Source organism: Pleurodeles waltl, chromosome 8 (genome assembly GCF_031143425.1).
Source record: "Pleurodeles waltl isolate 20211129_DDA chromosome 8, aPleWal1.hap1.20221129, whole genome shotgun sequence".
NCBI lineage: Eukaryota > Metazoa > Chordata > Amphibia > Caudata > Salamandridae > Pleurodeles > Pleurodeles waltl.
Genome location: NC_090447.1, coordinates 1,178,569,485 through 1,178,586,704, shown reverse-complemented (window position 1 = coordinate 1,178,586,704; position 17,220 = coordinate 1,178,569,485). Strand labels below are relative to the sequence as shown.

General features: G+C 46.0%; 1 protein-coding gene across 2 annotated transcripts in view; it reads left to right on the top strand.

Annotated features, from left to right (window-relative positions):
- The window catches only part of LOC138250489 (purine nucleoside phosphorylase LACC1-like), a 148,756-nt gene that overhangs the window by 33,808 nt on the left and 97,728 nt on the right, over nucleotides 1-17,220 (top strand). For both annotated transcript variants that reach the window (XM_069205417.1, XM_069205416.1), the window contains exon 3: nucleotides 2,714-2,895. In XM_069205417.1, coding sequence (XP_069061518.1) covers nucleotides 2,714-2,895 — 182 coding nt within the window. The remainder of the gene's footprint in view (nucleotides 1-2,713; nucleotides 2,896-17,220) is intronic.

The window sequence follows — 17,220 nt, the reverse complement described above, 5'->3', positions numbered from 1 at the left end:
CTGCCACGATGCCATTTGCCACCAGTTTGGCCATATTTCAGAGCTGCAACATCACTGGAGTGACCAAAAGCACAAGGTGTGCAATACTCAGAGACATGGCCAAGGTAAGAAAGGCTGAAAGACGACCACCACTGAACAAGACACACAAGCTGAAACGTCAAGACTGGGCCAAGAAATATCTCAAGACTGATTTTTCTAAGGTTTTATGGACTGATGAAATGAGAGTGAGTCTTGATGGGCCAGATGGATGGGCCCGTGGCTGGATTGGTAAAGGGCAGAGAGCTCCAGTCCGACTCAGACGCAAGCAAGGTGGAGGTGGAGTACTGGTTTGGGCTGGTATCATCAAAGATGAGCTTGTGGGGCCTTTTCGGGTTGAGGATGGAGTCAAGCTCAACTCCCAGTCCTACTGCCAGTTCCTGGAAGACACCTTCTTCAAGCAGTGGTACAGGAAGAAGTCTGCATCCTTCAAGAAAAACATGATTTTCATGCAGGACAATGCTCCATCACACGCGTCCAAGTACTCCACAGCGTGGCTGGCAAGAAAGGGTATAAAAGAAGGAAATCTAATGACATGGCCTCCTTGTTCACCTGATCTGAACCCCATTGAGAACCTGTGGTTCATCATCAAATGTGAGATTTACAAGGAGGGAAAACAGTACACCTCTCTGAACAGTGTCTGGGAGGCTGTGGTTGCTGCTGCACGCAATGTTGATGGTGAACAGATCAAAACACTGACAGAATCCATGGATGGCAGGCTTTTGAGTGTCCTTGCAAAGAAAGGTGGCTATATTGGTCACTGATTTGTTTTTGTTTTGTTTTTGAATGTCAGAAATGTATATTTGTGAATGTTGAGATGTTATATTGGTTTCACTGGTAATAATAAATAATTGAAATGGGTATATATTTGTTTTTTGTTAAGTTGCCTAATAATTATGCACAGTAATAGTCACCTGCACACACAGATATCCCCCTAACATAGCTAAAACTAAAAACAAACTAAAAACTACTTCCAAAAATATTCAGCTTTGATATTAATGAGTTTTTTGGGTTCATTGAGAACATGGTTGTTGTTCAATAATAAAATTAATCCTCAAAAATACAACTTGCCTAATAATTCTGCACTCCCTGTACATCTCTAGTTTTAATTTTCTGTGCATTTCCAAATTACCTTGTTGGTCCTGACACCTTCCATGTGGAATGCTCTGTGTGTGTCTCCATTACATTACATGGTACCTCAGCATTAGTAAGGAGCTCAAAACCATTCACTTAAAAAAAAAAAAAAAAAAAAGTTAAAATATTCCCTCCTTGGTCTTGACCTGAACCTTAGCGCATAGGAGGCTGTTAGGGTAATATCACTCCACAAAACCTTCCTGGCATAGCATTCTTCTGAAGTTGTTAAACTGAGTACTTTTATTTATAGTATTTATATCTGTAGCAGGAGTTCTACATAAAGACAAAGGTGATATTTTAACTAATATAAACCGAGGTATCTTTAAAGCAGTCTATTTGAAAGGAAATGTCTGTAAGGCCTTCCTGTAAAACTTCAGATTGTGCAAACCTTTAATCTCGGGGCAGAGGGGCAGTATTTGAAGAACGAGGGACTGGACTGCAAACCTTCAATTACCCCACTCCTTCAGCAGAGCTCTGGTATGATCCCTAAAACTCTGGACCGCAGTGTGTGTCCAGTCAGCTAGGCCTGGATACCCCACTGTGATACAAGGGAGCCTCTCCACCTATGTAGACATATAGTAGACACAAGAGGCCATGCACGAAACACCATTATGTTTAGAATGTAATTCAGTCAGAGCCCCTGTCTGGCTGTCAGACCAACCCGACATAACTCGTCATTCCCTTTAGGTGGTGTGGTTAACTTTGGTTTTGTTCTAGTCAGTTAATGTAAGGAGTAAGAGAGGTGTATGTGCAGAACACAAACTGAAATACCTGTTAGCAATAACATTGACATCTGTGTACATTTTGAATGATATTTGCAGCTTCAAAATGAATGTAACGCAAGTGTGCGTTCGAAACACAGAAGTGGTCAGAGATAAATTGCTGATGTGTTTAGACGACTGTGACAGTCAGTCCAAGAGAAGTATCGCAACTGTTTTTTCCACTTCCCATCTTTTAAGAAGATAAAGGGATGTGAGTTGCAATACCCCAGTTTCTCCAGCACTCATAGGGCCGTCTCTGATGGCGGCCATGTTGGTCTACCAAGCCCTGCTAAGAAATAACTTCTTTGCTGTGGCTTTCTTGCAGATTCTAGATATGCATGAGTTGATATTTGATCACTGCATGAGGTCTCTGAGGGAAATACGTAGAACAACCACAATCTTATGCAGTAAGCAGATTGCAGAATCGCCATTTGGTAGCCCAGAAGTCGACTGACATGGTGCCTTTTGCATGTATATAAAAGTGTTAACTGGCATATAGTTTGGCTCTCGTCTGGTTTTAAGGTTTTCAGTGAGGTACGTTCCATACATACATCATTAACACCAACATGCTAGATGGGTTTACTGACTATACTCTTCACCATAGAACACCATGATATTTTATAAAGCGTAGCAGTTACCAGAGAAAAAGCATTAATTTATGTAATCCACTATGGTCGCCTGTAGCTGTATTAAGCACGATCTAACCTTGTGAACATATTTTATATCCTATCTTCTCTACATTAATGCAATAAACTGAGGAGGTCTTCTAACCTGCCCAACAGATTCCATTTTCATACATGGCTTTACCACCAGGGAAGGTGGCATTTCCTACATTGAAACCCTCAGCTCCTTGAACCTGTTTTGCAGTTCCAGACGTAAGGATCCAAAAGCAGTGGTTAAAGAAAACTTACAGCGCTTGGCAAAGGCTGCTGGGTTCAATCCAGACACATATTGCTCTGTAAAGGTAAGGGAGTTGATTATAGCGCCAATAAACTGTAATATCACATACTCTTTCTTCTGCAATATAAATGTTTGAACTCGATATGAATTAAGATATTACTGTATCCTGTTGAAAATTTGTAACAAAGGATGATGGCATTGTCACACGATATGATGAATGATGGAAACCGCTAAAACAAACAGATTTTTGTAAGAAAAAGAAGATTCTTTTTTTGGGCTTAAAAATGTGTTCATGAAATACGTCAGCCATCCGTGTTTTCACATTATAAAGATAGGTGATTTCCTCCATCTCCCTTTCGCCTACTGGGTCTGGCATCTAGAGTTTGTGGCTTTATACATCATCAAAATGTAAAAGACACTGCAACATATGTAATTTTCATAATGCATGAACATTTTATTTGCATTGTTGTGGCTCAGTGACTATGTACAGAGACATAACACATAGCTGTATTGTAATGGTAAACACCAGTGAAGGATACGTTAGCTATGGCATCAATGCCTCGTTTGCAAACCAAAGTGTTGCATTTGAAGTAAGATAAGAACTTTGAGGCCTTCAAATCTGACAGTTTCTCTATCCTTTTTTACAATGTTACATTGTTTTCTTTCCCTTTTTATAGGGCAACTTTCACCTTGAAAATAAGAATATCGTTAACATTTACATTATAGACTGTTGATTAGAATAAATGTTTCAACATGTAATCGCTAATTATATAGCATTTGGTATGCTAATAGATTTCCATTACAGCAACACTAAGGGGGTCATTACAACCCTAGCGGTAGGTGCAGTAGTGGAGGTATTACTGCCAATAGGCTGGCGGTACATACCTCTACCATTATGACATTGGCGGTTTGGCCAAAGCCAAACTGCCAAGTTAACACAACGACCGCCACAGCGGTAATGACCGCCGGGCTGGAGACTACAGTCTCCGGCCCAGAGGCCGTCACTAGGCCTCCCATGGCATTTTGAACCCGCCCACCACCATAGTTTCCGTGGTTTCTGTACCACCACGGAAACCATGGTGGTAGGCCTTCCCTGGCACTAATAGGGGTCTCCCCCCCCCCTCTTCCCTTCCCAGAGTCCACCCCCCCACCCTCCCTCCACACATATACACACATACACGCACATACATACACACCCATACACACACGCATACACACATTCACCCACCCATGCATACATTCATACACACTCACAGCAACACTCACGAACATACATCCAGGCACACACGCAATCACACGACACAACATGCACGTACACAGACAAGCTCTCATGCACACACACATTACACATGCATGCACGCATTCAGACACAGTCACACCCCCCCCCACACATGCACACAACAGCCCCCACCCCCCTCTACTGTCGGAGAACCCGACTTAGTTTCTTGCAGGGGGTCTTCCCGCAGGAGACGGGACGTGGCGCTGCTGCCAGCAGCAGTGTCCGCCAACAAAACACTGCCAGGCCATATCATGGAACATGATATGGTAGGCGGTGTTTTGCTGGCGTAGCGCTGCTGCTGTCATCAGTGCCACTTTACCGCCGTCCGCCGCCATGACCGTCGCCGGAATTCCTGCAGCCTTCTGGTGGAATTCCGGCTACGGTCATAATTCCATGGACGGTCGGTAGCCACGGATACGGTATGTTGGCGGCCGTCGCCGTGGCGGTAGGCGGCATTTGCCGCCATTGTGATAATGAGGGCCATAATCTGAAGTGCATGTCTTTACTTCTAATGTACAAATTCAAATAGTTGGGGATTTTTACTGGTATGAAACTTACTCAGGATCCTTTATTTTTTGCTACCAACAACATATTTTTATTAACTGTTGAGGTCCAACAATAAATTTGGTGTGTATAGAGGAAGAAGGGTTCCTTGAGATAATTAATGAGGGTCAGACTTCCAAAGTACCACTGATACTAAACCTTAAACATATTTTCATGAGGGCTGTTTGTCAACTGTAGGAAAGTACCATCTTGCCTGGCATGTTACCCCCATGTTTCACTGTATATATGTTGTTTTAGTTGTATGTGTCACTGGGACCCTGCCAGCCAGGGCCCCAGTGCTCATAAGTGTGCCCTGTATGTGTTACCTGTGTTATGACTAACTGTCTCACTGAGGCTCTGCTAACCAGAACCTCAGTGGTTATGCTCTCTCATTTCTTTCCAAATTGTCACTAACAGGCTAGTGACCAATTTCACCAATTTACATTGGCATACTGGAACACCCTTATAATTCCCTAGTATATGGTACTAAGGTACCCAGGGTATTGGGGTTTCAGGAGATCCCTATGTGCTGCAGCAATTCTTTTGTCACCCATAGGGAGCTCTGACAATTCTTACACAGGCCTGCCATTGCAGCCTGAGTGAAATAACGTCCACGTTATTTCACAGCCATTTACCACTGCACTTAAGTAACTTATAAGTCACCTATATGTCTAACCTTTACCTGGTAAAGGTTGGGTGCTAAGTTACTTAGTGTGTGGGCACCCTGGCACTAGCCAAGGTGCCCCCACATTGTTCAGGGCAAATTCCCCGGACTTTGTGAGTGCGGGGACACCATTACACGTGTGCACTATACATATGTCACGACATATGTATAGCGTCACAATGGAAACTCCGAACATGGCCATGTAACATGTCTAAGATCATGGAATTGTCACCCCAATGCAATTCTGGCATTGGGGAGACAATTCCATGATCCCCGAGTCTCTAGCACAGACCCGGGTACTGCCAAACTACCTTTCCCGGGGTTTCACGGCAGCTGTTGCTGCTGCTAACCCCTCAGACAGGTTTCTGCCCTCCTGGGGTCCAGCCAGGCTTGGCCCAGGAAGGCAGAACAAAGGACTTCCTCAGAGAGAGGGTGTTACACCCTCTCACTTTGGAAAAAGGTGTCAGGGCTGGGGAGGAGTAGCCTCCCCCAGCCTCTGGAAATGCTTTGATGGGCACAGATGGTGCCCATCTCTGCATAAGCCAGTCTACACCGGTTCAGGGATCCCCCAGCCCTGCTCTGGCGCGAAACTGGACAAAGGAAAGGGGAGTGACCACTCCCCTGACCTGCACCTCCCCTGGGAGGTGCCCAGAGCTCCTCCAGTGTGCTCCAGACCTCTGCCATCTTGGAAACAGAGGTGCTGCTGGCACACTGGACTGCTCTGAGTGGCCAGGGCCAGCAGGTGATGTCAGAGACTCCTTCTGATAGGCTCCTACAGGTGTTGCTAGCCTATCCTCTCTCCTAAGTAGCCAAACCTCCTTTTCTGGCTATTTAGGGTCTCTGCTTTGGGAAATTCTGTAGATAACGAATGCAAGAGCTCATCAGAGTTCCTCTGCATCTCTCTCTTCACCTTCTGCCAAGGAATCGACTGCTGACCGCGCTGGAAGCCTGCAAAACCGCAACAAAGTAGCAAAGACAACTACTGCAACCTTGTATCGCTGATCCTGCCGCCTTCTCGACTGCTTTCCAGGTGGTGCATGCTGTGGGGGCAGTCTGCCTCCTCTCTGCACTAGAAGCTCCGAAGAAATCTCCTGTGGGTCGACGGAATCTTCCCCCTGCAACCGCAGGCACCAAAAGACTGCATCACCGGTCCTCTGGGTCCCCTTTCAGCACGACGAGCGTGGTCCCTGGAACTCAGCAACTCTGTCCAAGTGACTCCCACAGTCCAGTGACTCTTCAGTCTAAGTTTGGTGGAGGTAAGTCCTTGCCTCCCCACGCTAGACTGCATTGCTGGGTACCGCGTGATTTGCAGCTGCTCCGGCTCCTGTGCACTCTTCCAGGATTTCCTTTGTGCACAGCCAAGCCTGGGTCCCCGACACTCTAACCTGCAGTGCACGACCTCCTGAATTGTCCTCCGGCGTCATGGGACCTTCTTTTGTGACTTCTGGTGAGCTCCGGTTCACTCTTCTTCGTAGTGCCTGTTCCGGCACTTTTGCGGGTGCTGCTTGCTTCTGAGTGGGCTCCTTGTCTTGCTGGGCGCCCCCTCTGTCTCCTCACGCAATTGGCAACATCCTGGTCCCTCCTGGGCCACAGCAGCATCCAAAAACCCTAACCGCGACCCTTGCAGCTAGCAAGGCTTGTTTGCGGTCTTTCTGCACGGAAACACCTCTGCAAGCTTCTCCACGACGTGGGACATCCATCCTCCAAAGGGGAGGTTCCTAGTCCTCTTCGTCCTTGCAGAATCCACAGCTTCTACCATCCGGTGGCAGCTTCTTTGCACCCACAGATGGCATTTCCTGGGCATCTGCCCACTCCCGACTTGATCGTGACTTTTGGACTTGGTCTCCTTGTTCCACAGGTACTCTCGTCTGGAAATCCATCGTTGTTGCATTGCTGGTGTTGGTCTTCCTTGCAGAACTCCCCTATCACGACTTCTGTGCTCTTTGGGGAACTTAGGTGCACTTTGCACCCACTTTTCAGGGTCTTGGGGTGGGCTATTTTTCTAACCCTCACTGTTTTCTTACAGTCCCAGCAACCCTCTACAAGGTCACATAGGTTTGGGGTCCATTCGTGGTTCGCATTCCACTTCTAGAGTATATGGTTTGTGTTGCCCCTATCCCTATGTGCCCTCATTGCAATCTATTGTGACTGTATATTGCTTGCATTGCTTTCTATTGCTATTACTGCATAATTTTGGTATTGTGTACATATATCTTGTGTATATTTGCTATCCTCATACTGAGGGTACTCACTGAGACACTCTTGGCATATTGTCATAAAAATAAAGTACCTTTATTTTTTGTATATCTGTGTATTGTGTTTTCTTATGATATTGTGCATATGACACCAGTGGTATAGTAGGAGCTTTACACGTCTCCTAGTTCAGCCTAAGCTGCTCTGCTAAGCTACCTTTTCTATCAGCCTAAGCTGCTAGACACCCCTCTACACTAATAAGGGATACCTGGACCTGGTGCAAGGTGTAAGTACCCCTTGGTACCCACTACAAGCCAGGCCAGCCTCCTACATCAACCAGTTGATAAGTCGATTGATTAATCGATTTGTTTATATAAATACTTAAATGCTACTAGATAGTTATATGGTATGTTGTATGCACTAATAAACTTTATATTTGAATAAAAAGGTATATTTTTATACTTCTGTCATTGCGATGAAGGAAAAAGTTACTTTTAGACTTGGTTCTAGATCGTAGACTCTGGCTTGTTCCAGACCTTACGCGTGCATTGCCACTTGTTTTCAAGTAGAGTTAAAAGCTTCTTAATGTTATAAACACGGTTCTTTGCATTAACAGTACCGCTCATGCTTGAGGATGTGGACATGACCCCGGTCTGTCCTTGTTACCCTTGCCAATCTCCTCATTTTAAAAGGAGCCTGTTGCACATCAGTATTGACCGCTCATAGGTGTATGCAGGAGGCATTGGATGGATCAGAAAGTCTCAACTTTATCCTGCTTTTGAAACCTGACCCTCTCCTGTTCTCGAAGTGTGGCTACATTTCATAGCAAGAGAATGAGAGAAAGGGAGGAACATGTATCTTCACGGCTGTGTTTAATTTATCCAACAGGACACTCCATCACAAATGTGGTGGATATCGTGTCCACCGTGTTACAATCTGTGGCACTTCCCATCCTCCAAACTCTAAATAAGCCGTGAAGACTTCTAAGCCGAATTGCACATTGCCTTGTGAGAACCATCAAGGGTACTTTTAGAATGAATATGATGGGGTCAGTGTGGCCATCTGTATATCACCTTGAGAGACGCATACTTTGAGAAAATCACCATCAACAACTTGGCTCTGCTAATGCTGAAATTACCCTTAACTGAAACTCATTCAGTGCTTTTGGGTCGAACGATGGGCCTGTCTAGAGCTCTACCTGCAGACTATTTGATTCAGTGCCACATTTTACAATCTATCAAAGTAGACAGCATTTAGGAATTCACTTGCTGGATTAGCTGTGCCTTTAAAAATATGAGTTAATGGAGAGCTAGCATTTTAAATTCTGCGTGCCACTGTATTCTCAAAGTTGACAGCAAATTTCTCAAATAAATTAACTTTGAGTATTCAAAGCATATATTTCTGGAACATTGACACAAATGGCATTTGCCAATCTGTACTTCAACATCTAGCTTTATGCGCATGAAGGAAATCTTATATTTTGTTTTCAAACTAATGGTGCTGTGCCCCAAAATGTCACAAGAGTGTGGCCTTTACATATTACTTGACTCTTGCAATGATGTGCAGAACATTCAGTAGGAGAACTATATGAGAAATCAATAAATATTACTTGGGAACTGACATTTCTCAATATTGATACATTGTTCATAACAGTCAGTCTGCAGTTATGATATATAATATTCCTATTATAGAGTGTATATTAGGATCAAAGGGGCAGATGCAGGTATCCGTTTGCATGGTGCAAACTGCGAAAATCGCAGTTTGCGCCATGCAAACAGCCTAACACGATGCTCATTCCCAAATTGCGAGTCGGTACCGACTCGCAATTTGGGAATGCGACTCGCAAATAGGAAGGGGTGTTCCCTTCCTATTTGCGACTCGCATCGCAATTCAGAATTGCTTTGTGACCGTGAATGCGGTCGCAAAGCAACTCGCAGTTACCACCAGTGTCACACTGGTGGTAACTCATTCGCAAAAGGGAAGGGGTCCCCAGGGGACCCCTTCCCCTTTGTGAATGTCGACAAAAATATTTTTTCAGAGCAGGCAGTGGTCCAACGGACCACTGCCTGCTCTGAAAAAATGAAACCAAATGGTTTCGGTATTTTTTTTCATTTTGCAACTCCTTTAACCCCTTCGCTGCCAGGCCTTTTCCCCCTCCTGTGCCGAGCCTTTTTTTGGCTATTTGGAGCAGTTCGCGCTTAGGCCCTCATAACTTTTTGTTCACATAAGCTACCCATGCCAAATTTGCGTCCTTTTTTTCCAACATCCTAGGGATTCTAGAGGTACCCAGACTTTGTGGGTTCCCCAGAAGGAGGCCAAGAAATTAGCCAAAAAACAGTGAAAATTTCATTTTTTTAAAAAAATTTGGAAAAATGGGCTGCAGAAGAAGGCTTGTGGTTTTTTCCCTGAAAAGGGCATCAACAAAGGGTTTGCGGTGATAAAATCACCAGCTTCCCAGCTTTCAGGAACAGGCAGACTTGAATCAGAAAACCCAATTTTTCAACCCAATTTTGGCATTTTACTGGGACATACCCCATTTTTACGATTTTTTGTGCTTTCAGCCTCATTCCAGTCAGTGACAGAAATGGGCATGAAACCAACGCTGGATCCCATAAACCGCAACATTTCTGAAAAGTAGACAAAATTCTGAATTCAGCAAGGGGTAATTTGTGTAGATCCTACAAGGGTTTCCTACAGAAAATAGCAACTGAAAAAGAAAAATATTGAAATTGAGGTGAAAAAAACATCAATTTTTCTCTAAGTTTTACTCTGTAACTTTTTCCTGCAATGTCAAATTTTCGAAAGCAATATACCGTTACGTCTGCTGGACTCTTCTGGTTGCGGGGATATATAGGGCTTGTAGGTTCATCAAGAACTCTAGGTACCCAGAGCCAATAAATGACCTGCACCCTGCAGTGGGTTTTCATTCTATGCCGGGTATACAGCAATTCATTTGCTGAAATATAAAGAGTAAAAAATAGCTATCAAGAAAACCTTTCTATTTCCAAAATGGGCACAAGATAAGGTGTTGAGAAGCAGTGGTTATTTGCACATCTCTGAATTCCGGGGTGCCCATACTAGCATGTGAATTACAGGGCATTTCTCAAATAGACGTCTTTTTTACACACTGTCTTACATTTGGAAGGGAAAAATGTAGAGAAAGACAAGGGGCAATAACACTTGTTTTGCTATTCTATGTTCCCCCAAGTCTCCCGATAAAAATGATACCTCACTTGTGTGGGTAGGCCTAGCGCCCGCGACAGGAAACGCACCAAAGCGCAACGTGGACACATCACAGAAAACAGACCTGTTTTTAGCAAAGTGCCTACCTGTAGATTTTGGCCTCTAGCTCAGCCGCCACCTAGGGAAACCTACCAAACCTGTGCATTTCTGAAAACTAGAGACCTAGGGGAATCCAAGATGGGGTGATTTGTGTGGCTCGGACCAGGTTCTGTTACCCAGAATCCTTTGCAAACCTCAAAATTTGGCTAAAAAAACACGTTCCTCACATTTCTGTGGCAGAAAGTTCTGGAATCTGAGAGGAGCCACAAATTTCCTTCCACCCAGCGTTCCCCCACGTCTCCCGATAAAAATGATACCTCACTTGTGTGGGTAGGCATAGCGCCCGCGACAGGAAACACCCCAAAGCGCAATGTGGACACATCACAGAAAACAGACCTGTTTTTAGCAAAGTGCCTACCTGTAGATTTTGGCCTCTAGCTCAGCCGCCACCTAGGGAAACCTACCAAACCTGTGCATTTCTGAAAACTAGAGACCTAGGGGAATCCAAGATGGGGTGATTTGTGTGGCTCGGACCAGGTTCTGTTACCCAGAATCCTTTGCAAAGCTCAAAAATTGGCTAAAAAAACACATGTTCCTCACATTTCTGTGGCAGAAAGTGCTGGAATCTGAGAGGAGCCACAAATGTCCTTCCACCCAGCGTTCCCCCACGTCTCCCGATAAAAATGATACCTCACTTGTGTGGGTAGGCCTAGCGCCCGCGACAGGAAACACCCCAAAGCGCAATGTGGACACATCACAGAAAACAGACCTGTTTTTAGCAAAGTGCCTACCTGTAGATTTTGGCCTCTAGCTCAGCCGCCACCTAGGGAAACCTACCAAACCTGTGCATTTCTGAAAACTAGAGACCTAGGGGAATCCAAGATGGGGTGATTTGTGTGGCTCGGACCAGGTTCTGTTACCCAGAATCCTTTGCAAAGCTCAAAAATTGGCTAAAAAAACACATGTTCCTCACATTTCTGTGGCAGAAAGTTCTGGAATCTGAGAGGAGCCACAAATTTCCTTCCACCCAGCGTTCCCCCACGTCTCCCGATAAAAATGATACCTCACTTGTGTGGGTAGGCCTAGCGCCCGCGACAGGAAACGCCCCAAAGCGCAACGTGGACACCACCAAAATTTTGGAAGAAAACAGAGGTGTTTTTTGCGAAGTGACTACCTGTAGATTTTGGCCTCTAGCTCAGCCGCCACCTAGGGAAACCTACCAAACCTGTACATTTCTGAAAACTAGAGACCTAGGAGAATCCAAGGAGGGGTGACTGGCGGGGCTCGGACCAGGTTCTGTTACCCAGAATCCTTTGCAAAGCTCAAAAATTGGCTAAAAAAACACATGTTCCTCACATTTCTGTGGCAGAAAGTTCTGGAATCTGGGAGGAGCCACAAATTTCCTTCCACCCAGCGTTCCCCCAAGTCTCCCGATAAAAATGATACCTCACTTGCGTGGGTAGGCCTAGCGCCCGCGACAGGAAACGCCCCAAAGCGCAACGTGGACACCACCAAAATTTTGGAAGAAAACAGAGGTGTTTTTTGCGAAGTGACTACCTGTAGATTTTGGCCTCTAGCTCAGCCGGCACCTAGGGAAACCTACCAAACCTGTACATTTCTGAAAACTAGAGACCTAGGGGAATCCAAGGAGGGGTGACTGGCGGGGCTCGGACCAGGTTCTGTTACCCAGAATCCTTTGCAAAGCTCAAAAATTGGCTAAAAAAACACATGTTCCTCACATTTCTGTGGCAGAAAGTTCTGGAATCCGAGAGGAGCCACAAATTTCCTTCCACCCAGCGTTCCCCCACGTCTCCCGATAAAAATGATACCTCACTTGTGTGGGTAGGCCTAGCGCCCGCGACAGGATACGCCCCAAAGCGCAACGTGGACACATCACAGAAAACAGACCTGTTTTTAGCAAAGTGCCTACCTGTAGATTTTGGCCTCTAGCTCAGCCGCCACCTAGGGAAACCTACCAAACCTGTGCATTTCTGAAAACTAGAGACCTAGGGGAATCCAAGGAGGGGTGACTGGCGGGGCTCGGACCAGGTTCTGTTACCCAGAATCCTTTGCAAAGCTCAAAAATTGGCTAAAAAAACACATGTTCCTCACATTTCTGTGGCAGAAAGTTCTGGAATCCGAGAGGAGCCACAAATTTCCTTCCACCCAGCGTTCCCCCACGTCTCCCGATAAAAATGATACCTCACTTGTGTGGGTAGGCCTAGCGCCCGCGACAGGAAACGCCCCAAAGCGCAACGTGGACACATCACAGAAAACAGACCTGTTTTTAGCAAAGTGCCTACCTGTAGATTTTGGCCTCTAGCTCAGCCGCCACCTAGGGAAACCTACCAAACCTGTGCATTTCTGAAAACTAGAGACCTAGGGGAATCCAAAGAGGGGTGACTGGCGGGGCTCGGACCAGGTTCTGTTACCCAGAATCCTTTGCAAAGCTCAAAAATTGGCTAAAAAAACACATGTTCCTCACATTTCTGTGGCAGAAAGTTCTGGAATCTGGGAGGAGCCACAAATTTCCTTCCACCCAGCGTTCCCCCAAGTCTCCCGATAAAAATGATACCTCACTTGCGTGGGTAGGCCTAGCGCCCGCGACAGGAAACGCCCCAAAGCGCAACGTGGACACCACCAAAATTTTGGAAGAAAACAGAGGTGTTTTTTGCGAAGTGACTACCTGTAGATTTTGGCCTCTAGCTCAGCCGGCACCTAGGGAAACCTACCAAACCTGTACATTTCTGAAAACTAGAGACCTAGGGGAATCCAAGGAGGGGTGACTGGCGGGGCTCGGACCAGGTTCTGTTACCCAGAATCCTTTGCAAAGCTCAAAAATTGGCTAAAAAAACACATGTTCCTCACATTTCTGTGGCAGAAAGTTCTGGAATCTGAGAGGAGCCACAAATTTCCTTCCACCCAGCGTTCCCCCACGTCTCCCGATAAAAATGATACCTCACTTGTGTGGGTAGGCCTAGCGCCCGCGACAGGAAACGCCCCAAAGCGCAACGTGGACACATCACAGAAAACAGACCTGTTTTTAGCAAAGTGCCTACCTGTAGATTTTGGCCTCTAGCTCAGCCGCCACCTAAGGAAACCTACCAAACCTGTGCATTTCTGAAAACTAGAGACCTAGGGGAATCCAAGGAGGGGTGACTGGCGGGGCTCGGACCAGGTTCTGTTACCCAGAATCCTTTGCAAAGCTCAAAAATTGGCTAAAAAAACACATGTTCCTCACATTTCTGTGGCAGAAAGTTCTGGAATCTGGGAGGAGCCACAAATTTCCTTCCACCCAGCGTTCCCCCAAGTCTCCCGATAAAAATGATACCTCACTTGCGTGGGTAGGCCTAGCGCCCGCGACAGGAAACGCCCCAAAGCGCAACGTGGACACCACCAAAATTTTGGAAGAAAACAGACCTGTTTTTAGCGAAGTGCCTACCTGTAGATTTTGGCCTGTAGCTCAGCCGCCACCTAGGGAAACCTACCAAACCTGTGCATTTCTGAAAACTAGAGACCTAGGGGAATCCAAGGAGGGGTGACTGGCGGGGCTCGGACCAGGTTCTGTTACCCAGAATCCTTTGCAAAGCTCAAAAATTGGCTAAAAAAACACATGTTCCTCACATTTCTGTGGCAGAAAGTTCTGGAATCTGAGAGGAGCCACAAATTTCCTTCCACCCAGCGTTCCCCCACATCTCCCGATAAAAATGATACCTCACTTGTGTGGGTAGGCCTAGCGCCCGCGACAGGAAACGCCCCAAAGCGCAACGTGGACACATCACAGAAAACAGACCTGTTTTTAGCAAAGTGCCTACCTGTAGATTTTGGCCTGTAGCTCAGCCGCCACCTAGGGAAACCTACCAAACCTGTGCATTTCTGAAAACTAGAGACCTAGGGGAATCCAAGGAGGGGTGACTGGCGGGGCTCGGACCAGGTTCTGTTACCCAGAATCCTTTGCAAAGCTCAAAAATTGGCTAAAAAAACACATGTTCCTCACATTTCTGTGGCAGAAAGTTCTGGAATCTGGGAGGAGCCACAAATTTCCTTCCACCCAGCGGTTCCCCAAGTCTCCCGATAAAAATGATACCTCACTTGCGTGGGTAGGCCTAGCGCCCGCGACAGGAAACGCCCCAAAGCGCAACGTGGACACCACCAAAATTTTGGAAGAAAACAGAGGTGTTTTTTGCGAAGTGACTACCTGTAGATTTTGGCCTCTAGCTCAGCCGGCACCTAGGGAAACCTACCAAACCTGTACATTTCTGAAAACTAGAGACCTAGGGGAATCCAAGGAGGGGTGACTGGCGGGGCTCGGACCAGGTTCTGTTACCCAGAATCCTTTGCAAAGCTCAAAAATTGGCTAAAAAAACACATGTTCCTCACATTTCTGTGGCAGAAAGTTCTGGAATCTGAGAGGAGCCACAAATTTCCTTCCACCCAGCGTTCCCCCACGTCTCCCGATAAAAATGATACCTCACTTGTGTGGGTAGGCCTAGCGCCCGCGACAGGAAACGCCCCAAAGCGCAACGTGGACACATCACAGAAAACAGACCTGTTTTTAGCAAAGTGCCTACCTGTAGATTTTGGCCTGTAGCTCAGCCGCCACCTAGGGAAACCTACCAAACCTGTGCATTTCTGAAAACTAGAGACCTAGGGGAATCCAAGATGGGGTGATTTGTGTGGCTCGGACCAGGTTCTGTTACCCAGAATCCTTTGCAAACCTCAAAATTTGGCTAAAAAAACACATGTTCCTCACATTTCTGTGGCAGAAAGTTCTGGAATCTGAGAGGGGCCACAAATTTCCTTCCACTCAGCGTTCCCCCACGTCTCCCGATAAAAATGATACCTCACTTGTGTGGGTAGGCCTAGCGCCCGCGACAGGAAACGCCCCAAAGCGCAGCGTGGACACATCACATTTTTTCATTGAAAACAGTGCCTACCTGTAGTTTTTGGCCTGTAGCTCAGCCAGCACCTAGGGAAACCTACCAAACCTGTGCATTTCTGAAAACTAGAGACCTAGGGGAATCCAAGATGGGGTGACTTGAGGGGCTCTGACCAGGTTCTGTTACCCAGAATCCTTTCCAAACCTCAAATATTGGCTAAAAAAACGCATTTTTCACACATTTCGGTGACAGAAAGTTCTGGAATCTGAGTGGAGCCACAAATTTCCTTCCACCCAGCGTTCCCCCAAGTCTCCCGATAAAAATGATACCTCAGTTGTGTGGGTGGGCCAGGTGCCTCCAACAGAATAAGGCCCAAAACTTGTAGAGATACAGGGGATAGTACTGCGAGTTTATAAGGACATATTCTTTTATACATCTTTAGACTGACTCTGCTTTGGGGACCCACATACGTGAGGTGTCATTTTATTTGGGAGACTGAGGGGAACACTGGGGAGTAGGAATTTTGTGCTGGAGTGGTGATCGTACGAAGAAAAGTCAGGAAAATATGCTTTTTTTAAGCACATTTTGAGGTTTACAGAGGAGTCTGGGTAAGAAAATGTTGGGGGATCCACGCAAGCCACTCCTCCCTAGACTCCTTGGGGTGTCTAGTTTTAAAAAATGTCTGGGTTTGGTAGGTTTCCCTAGATGAAGGCCGCACACAGGACCAAAAACATAGGTGCCCTCTCCCCCCCAAACACAGGTAGTTTTGTAATATATCGTTTTGATGTGCCCACATACGTCCGTGATGTGCCAAACACTAAAATTTTGAAAAGAAACACACTTAGGTTATGTGAAAAAGACCCCTCACCCACCAACCAAGTTGGTGGCATGCTTCATCATCGGGGTCCCACCTGAGGCACCTAGCGTGTCATAGGTGTGCTGCGACGCCTGATTACAGCGGAGCAGGTTTGGTCATTTTTACCACACATACTGGTTGGATTTGGCACGAGGGTGAGTGATGGTTCAGTGGATCAAATTTTACTAACAAGAGCTTTCACAAAAATGAAAAGCACTGTTAGTAACTGAAAGGCAAAAAACTGAACCAATGACTCACAGCTCGTGAGCTGTAAAGCCGCGACAAGGCACCAACCGCTTTACAGTCCATTCACACAACTTTCATACATGACACACACAAGGCCATTCACACCGCCAGCCACGGGCCCAGCACATTACAACACTCACATCGACAGACAGCGCCACTCAAGGGCCCATCACTTACATACGCCCACATGCCTGATACAACAATCACACCAGCTGATGGGAGTGTGTGGACTGGTGTTTGGCTTGCAGTGTGTTGCAGTAGCCAACATCAAGTCAATATGTACAGTCTCAGCCAAGCCCCACTCCACACACAATGGCATCATATTTTTTTTTTTTTTAACAGAGGAACCCCTAACTAAGTAGAAAGAATTACAAAACAACAAACACAAAAGCTCTAACTAACAACATGACAGAAATGCTAACCATGAAACTAAACACATGAAAATA